Here is a 16,260-nt window from a genome sequence, read left to right on the forward strand (position 1 = left end):
TTCTAAATTATGTGTCCAGTTAAGTCACTAAATTTCTCAATGCTTCAGGCAACTCTCAAGATATAGATGAATGAGTTGCTGAGTCACATCAGTGAAAATAATTTCCATAACGGAGCTCACTACATTAATTAAATCACGAATCCTGATTTAAAAAAAAAAAAAGAAAAAAGAAACAAAGTATTAATATGTGACATTGTCTAGAATGCTCGGAATTGCACAAGTCTTATCTTGGGAGTCTTCTTCCTACTTTCTTTCTTGCATACAAAACAAATATCATCCAGGAAATAAAATATAATAATCATCTGATTTGCAAGCTATGCTGATGAACAATAGCTCATCTCCTCAAACCACCAAAACTTGGCTGGATAGTTCTTCCTTGTTTAGTTGTTTTTCAGTTGTGTCCAACTCTTCATGACCCCATATTTTCTTGGCAAAGATAATAAAATGTTTTTGCCATTTTCTTTTCCAGTTCCTTTTGCAGATGAAAAACTAAGGCAAATAGGATTAAGTGACTTGCCCAGAAGTACACAGCTAGTAAGTGTCTGAGGCTGGATTTGAACTCATAAATATGAGCCTTTTGACTCTAGGCACAGTAATTTATCCACTGCACCACTTATCTGCCTCCCCAAAAGTTATTTCTTAAGGGGCTAAATAAAAATCTAGAACACTGTGTATCTCAAAATGCAAAATCTCAGAAAAAGGGGCAAAATAAGGCTGTATCCCCTCCATGTAACTTTCCACTCCTCATCTCAGGGTGGACTAAGTGGTCACTACTATGTCGAGATTGACTGAGTAGCTCGAGAGGGTGAACTGTCCAAAGATTCTACTATAAATTCTTCCTCATCACTGAATGTGATCATAGGACACCCCACTCCCACAAACCCACTTCAATCTTCCCTTCAGCTTCCAAGAGCCTGACAACACCATTGGCCATTAAACTCCAGGAGTATTGATGGCAGTTACCTTGGGGACACTGAGAAAAAGCTGTCGTTATGCCATACAGCCGGGTCTGTTTGTGAGGATGGAAGCTGTCTGTCTCTTTGGAGATAGCAAGATCCACTGCCACCACAGAATTCCTACCAGCAAAGAAAATAATACAAAATATTGTCTATTTGTTCTGCAGGGAAACCTTTTTGCAAACATAACATCGCCAGAGGAAAGTCAGTAAGTAACATTATGGGATTTTTTTTCCTACTCAAGAATACATTCCTCCCAGGGGGAGTTTCAAGCCTGGTACTGACTTCATGGAGGTAAGCAAGGATCAAAATACATTCTAACCACCTTTTCTGGCTTAAAATAAAGGTTTTCTAAAGCTTTTGGGGCAGCTATCTCTCTGGTCTCCCTTTATCTTGGAGCAAAGGAGCAAGGAGGTTAGGGATAAATGGTTAATTAAGTACTGTGGTAAAGAAAGAAAAAATAAAAGCAATATTATTCATTCCAAATGGTGAAGAACCCCTGTGGATTGGATTTATATCCTAAGGGAAGCCCATTTTGGAAAATAGGGTAAATTCTGTTAATCAAAAGCATTTTGATAGAAAAATGGCTGCATTTTCTCTCTCTGGGCACTTCTTCCTTTCTCTCTTCCTATTCCTCCCCCTCCTCCCTCCCTAGACACTGACAGCTCAGAGCGTATGGGGGAAGTTTCTCAGAAGGCCAAAAGTATGGGCCAAATGGACAGATGGGAAGGTCTGTGGCTACAAACACAGCAAGGGCCCCAATACTGTAACAGCTGACGTACGTCTTCCAGTCTGTGTAATACAAATTCTTCCCATAGCTTGTAACGGCAAAAGGATACTGGGGTCCTTCAAGGATCTTGCGCTGGCCGGGATGACTGGGGTTCATGCATTCCACCCTATTGGTGCCTGCATAAAAAGAAAACAATTTGTTCTTTGTGCATGAAAAATGGTCCTTTTGTGTCAAAAACAGGGCATGGGTGAGAAGGAGTCAGTGTTACAAATGACATAGCTTGGTGAATAAATTCAACTTTTTTTTAAAAAGTATTTTTCCTAGCTTTCCCTGACACAATCAGCTTTCTTTTTGTTTCAGATACACATGCCTTCTTTGGAGTAGGCCATTCTTATTTCCAACAGTTGTTAACAATCATAGTAACAACTCATTTTTTTACAGTAATTCACTGTTTACCAGGTACTATAACTCTATGAAATAGGTAGTGCAAAGGTCAATGGCAGCTGAAAACTACCATCTAAGGAACTTTTGAAAAAGTGAACTCCCAGATCAATGTATGGAACTGCTTGCTATCATTCATAAAGTCATCTTCCTTTTTTTTAATCAGAGGAGATCCAGCATTGGATTTTCTCAAAGGATCTAGATCTACCTCCTATTTAAGGGATGGTAGTGGTGAGCTCCTTCTCCCCAGCTTGGTTAAGAAAGCTGTCCTCAAGGATATCACTGAGATTAACAATAAAGCAAAAAAGGGTCAGTGCTGAAAAATTATCCATGCATATGTTTTGAAAATAAAAAAAGCTTTAATAAAAACAAACAAATAAATAAATAAATAAATAAATGAATAAATAAATAAATGCAGCAAAAAACTCAACTTAGGGGATGATGTGATCCCTGACTGTGTCTGTTAAGGGTAGTGAGAAATACAATCTGATTACTGTTGGAAACCTTCCTATAGAGAATAATAGGATCTGAAATATTCTTTAGTGAAATACCTGAGTGGTATATAATAGATAGAGTACTGAGTTTGTAGTCAAGAAGAACTGAATTTGAATCTTGCTTTAAATACTTACATAGTGGGGTAAATCTAAGGTTGTTATGGGGATCAGATGAGAAAATATAGGTAAAGCATTTTGCAAACTTAAAGTGCTATAAATATATCAGTATTTTTTTTTTTTTGTAAAAGTATAGTCTATTCTGGTGATGTGTTTGTAAAGGCTCTTTGGGGGAGATGACTTGCATTTGCGATATTGCCAACCCCTTTCTTTATTGGTAGGTACTCTTGAATTATGCTGCCCAAGCCAAGGGCCAGCATTGCTCTCTACTCATCATACCTGAGGGCATTCAAGTTACCTGCATCTACCCAACATAACAGTGAACTGTAAGTATCAAAAGTCAATCCATTGGGCAATCCTAGGTCATCTTTCACAAGGATCCTTCTGTTGGTGCCATCCATGTAGGAAGTTTCAATTTTAGGACTTTCTCTGTTCCAGTCTGTCCAATAGAGATTTCTAGAAAAGGAAAGAAATCAGTAGGAGGAAGAAAGAAAAAAAAAAAAGAACACTGAAGATTAAAAAAAAAAAACAAAGCATTTTTTTAAGTTCTTTTTTTTTTTTTTTAAAGGAGTCTCTGGTTAAAAAAAATACTAGTAGATACTAAATAAATCATGGGACAAAATAAACAGGCTAGGGAGAAGAGAATGGAAAAGGGTAAACTTCTTTTCAAAGTTTACATTTCTTCCCAAGTGCCAACAGAACCAGCTAGTTTAAGAACAAACTCATTCCATAGTCTGAGCTATTACTAACAGAGCTACTTTCAAAATCATTAATTATATATAATCACTATATAGTACAATAACTCAGAATGCATTTCAGATTTTGGAGAGTGAAGGTGCAACCACAGATGTGTATTAAACAGGGAAAGGGGCAATGATACTTGCAAACAGGTTTACTATATGTAAAGGGAAAGAAAACTGACTGTAGTGAAATCCATAAAGTCCAAATTACATAAGAAGTGAGTTCAAACTACTATTTGAGAATGTTGTGTTGTTTGATATCCAAAAGAACAATAATACTAATAACAACCACAAAAATGACTCCATTCGTGATGGACCAGAAACTCAGGTAAGAGCTCTGGAGCTGTCCATCTTAGTCATACTTCGATTATTATTCACATTCAGTGCAAGTGAGGAATATACTTCCAGGTTGCAAAGTTATAAAATCTCTTGGTGCATGGTTTTTCAGTACAATGTAGTGTGAACATGTTATACTGTAGCCATGATACAGAGGGAGGCCTTTCTCCTAAATAAGGTTTCTACAAATTAGAAACTTCTAAAAGAAAAAAAAAAAAGTTTTCTGGAGAGTATTAACTATTTTCAGGGTCTTATATTTAGGAAGAGAAATAAGACTAGTATTAAGAGCCTTCTATTTGAAAATATCCCAGAAAGATGTCCATATTTAAACAAACAAAAAATACCCTCTAACAGAATCTGTTATGATGCCTCTAGGATTCACCAGATCTGTTTCAAAGAGCACTCGGCGCTGGCTGCCATCGAGCTTTGCTACTTCTATTCGATCCAGATGAGAATCAGTCCAGAAAATATTGCGACCTAGATGATCAAGAGCAAGTCCTTCTGGACTTCCAAGATCTAGAATCAAACATGAAAAAAATCACAAATGACTTTCATAAGCTAGATAAGATTATGAGGTTACTGATGGGTTTCCTGTTTGCTACAGTATCCTAAGCTTACTTAGTACAAACTCATGTTATTCAATTTTACCATATCTAAACTCACAGTTTGAAAAAAACAAAAAACATCCTGGTCCTTAATGAGTGTGTTGGTAAATGTTTTAATGTATACATGATATATTTTAAATTTAATCTGCATTATTAATATTTGTTCTTAAGTTTAGAAAATTAACAAAACAATAGATCTCTTATTTGCAGTGTTTGCCTAGTTCTGAGGCTTATATGTTCACAATGAAAATCTAACAACTGACTCTCTCCAATCTAATATAAGCTAGTTTCAGCATATATGGACTTTTACAATATGATCTCCTGCAGTCTTTCAGAAAACCCAGAGTTTTCTGAAAACTCTGTTCATTCATTTTAGACAGTGAGAGGAGAGGGAAGGGAACAAATCTAGACCTGTGATTTTATTGGTAAAAGTAAAACTCCCAATGTGGAAGCTCCTTCTACTAATTCAAATCAGCAGCTTACCTATAACTTAAAATCAGAGTAATCCGAAAGAGCACACTGAGATGTTTAGTGATGTTCCCAGGAACACATGGTCAGTTGTGTCAGAAATAGGTCCTAAACCTAGAGTTCAAGACCAGTTCTAATATATACCATAATATCCAGGGTTCATTCATTATTTTCTGGAAAACCCTTAAAATTGATCTAATTCAAAGAAACAAAATGTGATGTAAGCAGTGCATTCAGTATTTACTATTGTAGATAGATGACTGCCCCATATTTATTAAGATAAATGTATGCATAGAGCACCAGCCTTGAATTCAGGAGGACCAGAGTTCAAATCTGGTCTCAGACATTTAACATTTCCTAGCTGTGTGACCCTGGGCAAGTCACTTAACCCCAGCCTCAAAAAAAAAAAAAAAAAAAAAAAAAAAAAAAAAAAAGATAAATGTATGCACTAAGCCCAGTTGTATTTACTAAACCCTTGGTTGCCTATTTCAAGTTCAGGTTTGATGCTAAGACAATTCCAATTCTTATGTTATGGAATTTCAGTGCTGTCCATGAACATTCCATATGGAGTTGTCTTTTTCATTTGCTGATTTGAATTTGAAGAATATGAAGAATTAAAAGAAACAGGGAAAAATCTATGAACTGATGCAGAGAGAAGAATTTATAATATATACAAATATATAAATGATGAAGACAATAAATGATTACAAAATGAAGACAAAAAATGATTACGTAAATGATAAAAAAAAAAAAACAACAGCTCTACTCAGATTGATTGTAGATTAATAGGCAGGTAGGTGACACACTGGATAGAGAGCTGAACTTAGATTCAGGAAAACTTGTATTCAAATATAGTCTCAGACACTACCTGTGTGACTCCTTATCTGTAAAATGAGGATAGTAATAGGATCTACCCCTCAGGCTTGTTGTAGATATCCAATGAGATAATATTTGTGTGATTCTTTGCAAAATTTAAAGTTAAAAGGAAGGCACTAGAAGTAAGAGGGATGGAGAAAGGTTTAAAACTAACTAATATTAGCAGTTATACTAGAGGGTATGATAGTGGGCAGAGACTACCAAACTTAAGAGTCAGGAAGAGCTGAGTTTAAACTCTACCTTTGATACTAGCTGATAAGTCATTTAACCAGTCTGAATATCAGATTTATCATCTATAAAATTAGAGTTAAACTATATATTCTCTAAGGTACCTTCTAGTTCCAAAACCATGATTCTATGAATGGAGGATGAAATATTTCCTTCCAGAAGTAACAAATTGGGAAAACATTTTTACAGTTAAAGGTTCTGATAAAGGCCTCATCTCCAAAATATACAGAGAATTGACTTTAATTTATAAGAAATCAAGCCATTCTCCACTTGATAAATGGTCAAAGGTTATGTATGAACAGACAATTTTCAGATGATGAAATTAAAACTATTTCCACTCATATGAAAGTGTTCCAAATCACTACTGATCAGAGAAATGCAAATTAAGACAACTCTGAGATATCATTACACACCTGTCAGATTGGCTAAGATGACAGGAACTAATAACGATGAATGTTGGAGGGGCTGTGGGAAAACTGGGACACTGATGCATTGCTGGTGGAGTTGTGAAAGAATCCAACCATTCTGGAGAGCAATCTGGAATTATGCCCAAAAAGTTATCAAAATGTGCATACCCTTTGATCTAGCATGCTACTACTGGGCTTATATCCCAAGGAAATACTAAAGAAGGGAAAGGGACCTGTATGTGCCAAAATGTTTGTGGCAGCCCTTTTCATAGTGACTAGAAACTGGAAAATGAATGGATGTCCATCAATTGGAGAATGGTTGAGTAAATTATGGCATATGAATGTTATGGAATATTATTGTTCTGTAAGAAATGACCAACTGGAGGAATATAGAGAGGCTTGGAGAGACTTACATCAACTGATGCTGAGTAGAACCAGGGGATCATTATACACTTCAACAATGATACTGTATGAGGATGTATTCTGATTGAAGTGGATATCTTCAACACAGAGAAGAGCTAATCCAATTCCAATTGATCAATGATGGACAGAATCAGCTACACCCAGAAAAGGAACACTGGGAAATGAGTATAAACTGAGAGCATTGTGTTTTTTTTGTTGTTGTTGTTTTGTTTTGTTTCTCTTCCCAGATTATTTTTACCTTGCCAATACGATCCTTCCTTTGCAACAACAACAACAACAAAATTCGGTTCTGCACATATATATTGTACCTAGGATATACTATAAGATATTTAATATGTATGGGAATGCCTGCCATCTAGAGGAGGGGGTGGAGGGAAGGAGTGGAAAAACTCGAAACAGAAGGGAGTACAAGGGATAATGTTGTAAAAAAAAAAAAAAAAAAAAAAAAAAAAATGCCTATGCATATGTATTGTCAAAGAAAATGTTATAATTATAAAAATTAATTTAAAAAATAGTTAAAATAAAAAGAAATATTTCCTTCCTCTCAATAGAAAGATGGGAGTCTATGGAAGAAGAATATTGAATGTCTTCAGACATTGTAGCTTTATAAACTAGATTTTCGTAACGATTTTTATTATAAGTTAAGGTTCAGTCAGGGAGTACATTGTAGGAAATAAAAGTCAGCAACACAACTTTTTTCAAAAGAAGAACTAAAGGGGAAAAAAAAAACAAAAACCTTCTACAACAAGAATTTGTTCTTTAATGTCCCCTGTGGTGTTCTTTGTTTCTACTCAGCCTCCTACCTGGGTGATTTGGGGAAGTGAGGCACTCAGGACAATGCTTAATTCAATATGTATTAACTTTCATTAAATTTTAAAGAATCCAAACTTTAAGGCTGTTGCCCCCACCCTTTCTCCCCTCAGATTTCTGATGGGAACCATGCCATTCTGTGTTGGAGACATCAAAGCCACCTCAGACCCCCTTCCAGAGGAAGCTCATTACAAATGAAAAGCTGCAGTGGGGGTAAAGTCTTTTTTATTCAAAGGAAAGTAGGGATTTGTAAAGTATTAAAATATTTCACATGTCCCTGGAGGCAAAGGGAGGGGGAGGGTGACCTCTTGAGGTCATGTCCCACCCTTTGATTCCATGAGACAGGATCAGAATAAATCACTGTGGGGTAAGTTTGGAATGAAGCCATCCTGCATGGGCTATGTGGGATACTTAAAGCATTTACATGCTCACACTGACAGGGGTGGGGAGAGGAGGGACTATTAAGAGTTTAATATTTTTAATAGGATGCTTGAAGAAGTCCCAGAGGGAGCTCCACATCTTATTATCTCATCAGTAAAAATCTTGGTCCTAATTCAAACTCGAAGAAAATACAGGTCCCCCAGAGACATTTTCTCACAGCCTGTGGTGCTGAGATCTGGAAAATGTCAACCAACATGCAGCTTCGGTAGAATGACGAGGCTGCAAATTTTATATTACTTGCTCATGTTTAAATTTAAAATAATAGTAACAATATCTGGTTAGGCCTTTAGATAAAAATGGATAGAGCCTTAACAATAAATAAGCACCTACTTTATTCTAGGCACTGTGCTAAGCACTAGAGACATAAAGAAAAGCAAAAAAAAATGTTCCTGTTCCCAAGGAGTTCTTAGTCTAATGGGGAGGGAAAGGGAACTCTGTACAAACAAGCTATTTACAGGTTAAGGCACTAAAAACAAAAAGGATGGAGAAAGTCTTCCACTAGAAAATGGGATTTTAGATGGGACTTGAAGAAAGACAGAATATAAGGCAGGCAAAAGGAAAAGGCACATTAAGCAACAACCTGTATATGATGAAGTTTCTCTGCTTTTGATGAATAGCTCCTACAGTGACTTTTCATCTACAAGGATCAGATTTGGATTTCTTTCATCCAGTGTTTTGGCAATAAGTAAGTAGGCTTTTGTTGGGAACATTTCTTACTGTGCAGAATTGTCTTGGATGGTTATCAGGTCCAAGAGCAACAGGAAATAGCTGACACTGACCTACTAGCCTAGCATAGCCCACTGAGATTTGAACTTGAAATGAAGATAATAGTCACAACATTTTGGGAAAAAGGATGACTGGATAAATACAAAATGGTATCTGGAAAGTTTCTACTCATCAACTCAATCATGGAAAAAATAGTAAAAGTCCTCTTGATAACAGAGTTTTGTTTTTTGTTTTTTTCAAATTTCAATAGTATTTTAGATAACAGAGTTTTGCAGCGAAGAACTCAGTGGCTATATTCATGGCCAAATGTATTTAATTCAACTTTAATTCCTGCTACATTAACCTCTGGCAAAGTCAACTGAAGGGATAAAGCCCAAGGGTCTACTTCAAAAGTGCTGGGACCCTTTCAGAATATGAATGGTCAGTGAAATGTCAAATTGGAAATTGGAAAGCTAGGCTCTGTTTCATGCTAGGAGAAACCAAAAGCCAAAAGCCTATTTTAAAGGCATGCTGTTATGATTTAGCAATCCATGTTGGAAGCAAAATAATTTTCTATTACATTATACTCCAAATCATAGATCAAATCCTAAAAGAAGCAATGTCATTTCAATACAGGTCTGTTGGATAAAAATATCTTTGAGTCTAGCTAATGGCTCATTCATTTCAAGTAATAGTCAAGATATAAAAACTCCCATGCAATGACAGGATTTACACAGACCTATAGATTGCACTGTGATGGGATCCGTCCTGGTTCAGCGGAAGTATACTGGATTTAGAGGGGGAGGGCTTGAATTTCAATTTTTTCTTGATCAGTTACTAACCTGGGTGATCTTGGGCAAGTTAGTTAACCTTTCTCTTCAAGCCTAGATTTTTTCAACTGTAATGGAGAGTTGGGAAAAGGAAAGGAGCCTTCAAAGGAAATATAGCATAGTAGACAATTACACAGGGTGATTTGGAAACTGATCCCATCTCCCAAGTTCATTCTTAAATTTATTTTAAAAACAGTTAAGGTAGGTCACTTATGAAAAGAGTTGTTCTAGATGATTTCAGAGGTTCTTTCTAGCATTGTCTATGATTCTATGATTTTTCCTACATAAAAATGCCTTTTTTAAGGGAACCTTGAAACAAGTTGGCTATAGAAGGATATTTGAGACCAGCAGCCCCTGCCTGATGCACTGGATTGTGAAATGCTATACATATTTATCTACTTGCGCCATATCATGGAAGTAGAGACAGAATAATAACAGAAATAACAGAAAGCATTTTTTAACCTTGTTTGATGATGGTTGTTGGCTCCCCACCATAAAGACTGGCTCTCCCAATGGCAGGTTCACTGATGTCTGTCCAATAAACCATCTTATCCACACAGTCAAAGGCAAGTGCAATAATAACTTTATCCTATAAGTAAACACAAGATGTTTTAGAGCCACATGTACAACTTCCTTAATTTATTTTTTCCCAGTTACATATAAGACAAATTCTTACATTTGCTTTTAAAACTTTTGAGTTCCAGAGTCTCTCCCTCCTTCCCCCTGTCATTGAGAAGGTGCATGTGAAGTGATACAAAACATTTTCATGAAAGTCATGCTGTGAAAGAAAACATAGATTTCCTCCCCCCCCCCAAAAAAAAACCCCTCAAGAATAGTAGAGTAAAAAAATATATATATATGCGTCAATCTGTATTTAGATACAATCAGTTCTTTGTCTGGGTATGGATAGTATTTTTCATTGTTAAGCCTTTCAGAGTAGTCTTATTACTGAGAATAGCAAAGTCATTCACAGCTAATCAAACCATAACTTGCTGTTACTATGTACTCAGATCATTTCACTTTGAGTTCATGGCAGACTTTCCAGGTTTTTCTAATAGCATCCTGCTCATTATTTCTTATAGAATAATAGTATTCCATTCTAATCATATACCACAATTTATTCAGCTTTTCCCTAATTGACGGGCATCCTCTCAATTTTCAATTTTTGCCCTAAGAAAAAAGCTGCTATAAATATTTTTACACTTGTAGGTTCTTCTTCTTTTTTTAAAAAATCTCTTTTGGGAAATATGCCTAATGGTGGTATTATTAGGTCAAAGGGTATGCATAATTTTATAACCCTCTGGGCCTAGTTCCAAATTCTCTACAGAATAGTTGAATCAGTTTTATTATTAAATGTATTAATGTATTAGCCAACAATGAATTAATAACTCATTTTCCCCCACATTCCCTCAAACATTTGTCATTTTTCTTTTCTGGCCCATTAGCCAATAAAGTACACTTCAGAATTGCATTTCTTCAATCAATAGGAGTTAGAGTATTTTTTTCATATGATTATAAATATATGCACAATTTCTTGAAGGGTAAAATTTGCACTAAAAAGAATGGGGCCTAACCCCACAAGAAACTCAGCTGATAATCCTAATGTGATCCTTAACGTGGTCTATCAATTACTAATTATACTCTGGGAGCATCTCGAATAGTTCCTTTATCTGTGTTCTTCTTATGCCATAATAATGATGTCAGCAATGATATTTTTCAAAAAACCTGAGGATCTCTCCATCAACCGAATTTTTATTGGTTCCATCCAGTTTTATCCATTTCATACTCTTCCTCATCTCCTTGTGTTAAGAAAGTATTGGGATAGCTAGTTGGTGCAGTGGATAAAGTACCAGCCCTGAAACCAGGAGGATCTGAGTTCAAATCTGCTCTCATACTTAACACTTCCTAACAGCTGTGGGACCCTGGGCAAGTCACTTAATCTCAATTGCCTCAGGGGAAAAAAAGTACAAATATTTACTTCCTTTTAATTCACCATAAATTTTCTAAGTGTCATTGGGGAACATGGTATAAAGAAATTCTTTTTTTGGTCTTAGAATTAGAACATCTTAACTCAAATGCCAGCTCTCCTAGTAACTAACTTTAAGACCCTTGTAACAAGCAAGACATTTAATTTCTGAGCTTCAATCATCTTTATAAATTGGGGGAAATAGTACAATAGACTGCCAGAGACAATGTATTATAGGTTGTACGGACACAAAATGAGTGACATAGTTCTTTCCATTAAGAGATTTATAATCTGGCAGGGGGCTAAATTCCTTTAATTGCCTTGGGAAAGCAATTTTCTACATGTAAAACTAAACATCCTTCTTCCTATGAATGAATGCTACCCTCACAGCTGGTTTGTCTTGTCTACATGAGACCGCATCTAAATAAACCCCTTCGAGTAATTGTAGTTACCAATTTTCTCCTTGGCCAGACATTAAGAAAAATTAATCTCTTTAGAGATAATTGTGTCAATGACTCAGAAGAAAATCTAATATTGTTTCATTAGATACCTGACGCTATTTCTGGTAAGTCACTGAAAGGCTTAGCTCATTTAGAAACCTGGGGAGATAGAAAAGCCAGCTTTGCCTAAAACATAATACACACATATTTTCTCATTCTCTCTGTCTCTCTGTTTCTGTTTGTCTCTGTCTCTCATACATACATACACACACAGAGGATTTTTTGTATGATGAATTGCTGAATATTTATATTCTATAAAGAAACATTACAGTGGTAGGGAAGGCAAGTTAGCCCAAAAAATGATTACAAAGAACTTTCTGGAGTTTGGGTTTCCCACTCCTATATCCCCATTTCAATCTCTGCCCTTTGTGATCACAGGACAGTTTTTGCCCCATGACTGGATTTAGAGGAAATTTTTATTCATCAAAGGGAATTTACCAAATTATTTTGTTTCAACATTAACTACTTCTTGTATCTAGATGTTAAAAACAATGAAGAGGAAGAAAATACCTTCTTTTGAGGAGTTTATGTTTTAAAAACACAACAAAGATGAGAAGTAATACACAGATAACTACGGTTACTTTGTTTCTTCAAGAACAATAATATTCAATTACATTCATATTCCATAACTTGTTAGGATTTTCCTCAACTGATGGGCATTCACTCAGTTTTCAGTTCCTTGCCACTATAAAAAGTGCTGCTACAAGCATTTAGGGTCCTTTGCCTTTTTTTATGATCTCTTTAGGATAACAAATCCAGTAGAGACACTGCTGGATCAAAGGTTATGCACAGTCTGATAGCCTTTTGGACATATTTGGACAATAGAACGGTTGGATTAGTTCACAACTTCACCAACAATGTATGTGTCCTAGTTTTCTCACATCTCCTCCAACATTTATTAACATTATCTTTTCTTGTCATCTTAGTTAATCTCAGAGATGTGCCAGTCAATACCCCATTTTTGTTTTTTTTTTTTCCCTTTCTTCACCTTTCATATTCAGTGAGTTGCTATATATTATTGTCAGTTCTTTGCCACAGTATCTTTAACCTCTCATCTTGTCCCTTTTTCTTTCTTTCCATTGCCATTATCCTTTAAGAGTTCATTTCTATCTACTATAACTATTGCAAGATCCTCATAGTAGACATCATTGCCTTTGCTTTTCTTCTGTAATTAATCCTTTTTATTTATTTATTTATTTTGCAATATTACTAACCAAAATAGATTGGGTTGATGCTATGGCACAATATACTTGCATTTTAGCAAACCATTGACAAAGTATCTCCTTGTGGATAAGATGGAAAGATGGTTCAGCTAAGGAGTTTTGGAACCCAAAGGATGTCATAGACCTAAAGGATATCATGAATAAATTGATTTCAGCTTAAAGGGAAATCTCCAGTGGCATATGACAGGGAACTATTTATTCTTGTCCCTGTGCTGTTCAATATCTTCATTAATGATATAGAGAAAGTCAAAGAGTATACTTATCAAATTTATAGATGATGCAAGAAGGCAGAATCAACATCTAAGAAGTTCTTGATAAAACAAGAACACTAAGCTGAATCTAATAATATAAAATTTAATGGGGAGGAATATAAAGTCCTATATTTGGGCTTAAATAATCAATTTTGTAAGCATGAGGTAGGGGAAGCCTAGATAAAAGTTAGTTTACAATAAATCTGGTAGTATTAGATTACTTACATCTCATTAGGGCAACATACGAGATGGCAGTTTAAAAAGATAAAGCAATCTTAATCTACATTAATAAAGGAATAGGGTCCAGAAAAAGCAAATGATAGCCCTATTGTCTTCTGCCCTGGGCTGACAAAATAGCACCAGATTTTCTCCTCTTTCTTACACATCCAAAGTACTATATTTCATTCAGGACACCATAGTTTAGGAAAGACAGTGACAAGCTGAATATTACTCAGGAGAGTGACTAAAATGGTGGGAAACCACGCAACAGGATGATTACTTGAAGAAACTAGGAGTGTTTGGCCAAGAGAAGGGAGGACTTAGAAAAAACACAACAGCTGCCATTAAGTATTTGGAAAGCTGTCATATGGAAGAGAGATCAGATTTGTCCAGCTTGGCTCTAGGAGACAAAATCAGGGCCAATTGGTGGAGGTTGCACAGAGGCAAGTTTAGTTTTAATGAAAGAAAACACTTTCTAATCATCAGAATTGCTCAAAAGTGGGATGAGTTGCCTCTGAATAGAATGTGATCCAAGCTAAAGATTTTAAAACATAATTTAGATCAGTGGTTCTCAAAACTTTTTGATAGCAGGATCCCTTAAACTAAAACTTAAAAATTGATGAGATGGGTTATAGTTATTGATATTTACATTATTAGAAATTAAAATACCTTAACAATACTACAAAACAATTTTGATCTCATAGTCTCCCTTTCAGGATCATTGGGCAATACTTTGATTAGATTACTATTTATTAAGAACACTGTACAGGAGATCTTTGAGACTCCTTTCAACTCTGAGATCCTGTCATTCTGTGGAATGGGAAAACTGATTACGCAGCTATTAAACTAGTTTAGGATGTGAGATAATGAGCAGCTAAAATGGAATGATAAGACAGATAGGAAAGATAATGTGGAGTTAGAACTGATAGGATTTGGTAATATAGTATTTGTAGGATGGATGATGGAAAGGGATGAATTTAATATGATTCTGAGGTTAGTAGACTGGGTGACTTTAGAGAGAGAGTGGTACCCCTAATAGAAATAAGGAAATGAGGAAGAGTTGCAGATCTGGAAATAGAAAATGAGATCATTTTTATATATGATGAGCTGGAGGGAGCAATGGAACACTCAAATGGAGATGATGAGTAGTGAGCATATTAGAATGACACTCAGTGAAGAAATAAGGCTAGAGATGCAAATTTGAAAGTCATCTGGACATCGATGAGAGATAGAAGAGAGTGTATTTAAGAGAAAGTGTTAATGAAAAGCCAAGGAGGAATTGAAAAAATTTCTTGGTTCATAGTTAACCTTCGTGTGAACAATTTGAATAGAACAATGGAAACAGAAGTCAGCAGTCAAAGGGTTGAGAAGTTAACTAACAATGAAAATCCTCAACTTTGGGAGAAGCCTACTTTTTTAATCCAAACATTTGAATGATCCATAAGTATTATGTCAGGTCTTTTTTGCTAGCCAATAGAAGGAAAAGTCAGGTAATTTGATCTTCTATATACCACTCAATTTTCAATTCTTTATAAACAATAAGAAAGTTGACAAATACCCAGAATTTATTCCTGAAACAAAAAATCCAAAACAACAACAACAACAAAAATCATTTCTAAGTCTCTGAAAAGTGTGATCATACTAGGTCAAGTTGATATAATGGAATGAATCATTTTATTCTTTAGGAAGCAAGAGAACAAGCTCAATAGAAACACAAAACTAAATAAAACACATTCCCAGAAACCAAGCTCTTCATTACTGAAGTATACTATACAAGAAGACTTTTTCAGAATACAGTTTCCACCTACTTGCTATCTATCTAATGGTAGCTATCTCTAAAGCAGAGGGAGGAGAGGCAGGGAAGGAAAAAAAAAAAAAAAAAGAAATTTACATCAAAATTTTGTTCTATTTTTGAAAGGAATAGCAAGTTGTGCACAGTACATTTTCAGTTTCAAATACAATCATCTTTTATTGAACTATATATTTTGGAAATGCTTGTTTTATTCTATAAATTAAAATATACATTTTTTTTTAAAAGGGCAAGAAGAGAAGCTCAAAATTGTCCCAGAAATGAGCCTCATAACCAGACCTGGAAGTTGGGTAGCCACATGCTACTTGTCTCCATTCTAGCAACAGGAAACTGAATCAGAGCAACTTCCTAAATGTCACATTTAGTAATATAGCCTTGGAAAGAACTCTGGCCTTTATCTAAATGGACCACACTGTTTTCTCTAAGTCCATTCCAAAGCAGATGTTATGATCAGATGCAACAGTTATGTACTTACAGGGACATGAAGTAAAGCTTTGGCCTCCGTTTTCTTCATATTATTTCCTTCTAGTGGGAGACGCTCTATTTTCCCAGTCTGGGCAAAGAGTAAGTGTGTCCCAGGGGGAAGAGGGATTACAGCCGGAGGAACTGAAGGACCAGGGTGGAGTGGAGGAGCAACTGTGCTCAGACCTAGGTGAGAGAAGATGATAACCAATTCCAATTAGA

The 16,260-nt window shown here is 35.6% G+C and overlaps 1 protein-coding gene across 1 annotated transcript in view; it reads right to left on the bottom strand.

The window, feature by feature from the left end:
* The window catches only part of NID1 (nidogen 1), a 108,093-nt gene that overhangs the window by 4,116 nt on the left and 87,717 nt on the right, over positions 1 to 16,260 (bottom strand). Inside the window, exons 14-19 of the mRNA XM_074262465.1 lie at positions 16,052 to 16,224; positions 10,070 to 10,196; positions 4,159 to 4,330; positions 3,037 to 3,194; positions 1,739 to 1,862; positions 964 to 1,076 (exon numbers count right to left, since the gene is read on the bottom strand). Of these exons, the coding sequence (XP_074118566.1) occupies positions 964 to 1,076; positions 1,739 to 1,862; positions 3,037 to 3,194; positions 4,159 to 4,330; positions 10,070 to 10,196; positions 16,052 to 16,224 (867 nt within the window). The remainder of the gene's footprint in view (positions 1 to 963; positions 1,077 to 1,738; positions 1,863 to 3,036; positions 3,195 to 4,158; positions 4,331 to 10,069; positions 10,197 to 16,051; positions 16,225 to 16,260) is intronic.

Source organism: Sminthopsis crassicaudata, chromosome 4, assembly GCF_048593235.1.
Source record: "Sminthopsis crassicaudata isolate SCR6 chromosome 4, ASM4859323v1, whole genome shotgun sequence".
Lineage (NCBI taxonomy): Eukaryota > Metazoa > Chordata > Mammalia > Dasyuromorphia > Dasyuridae > Sminthopsis > Sminthopsis crassicaudata.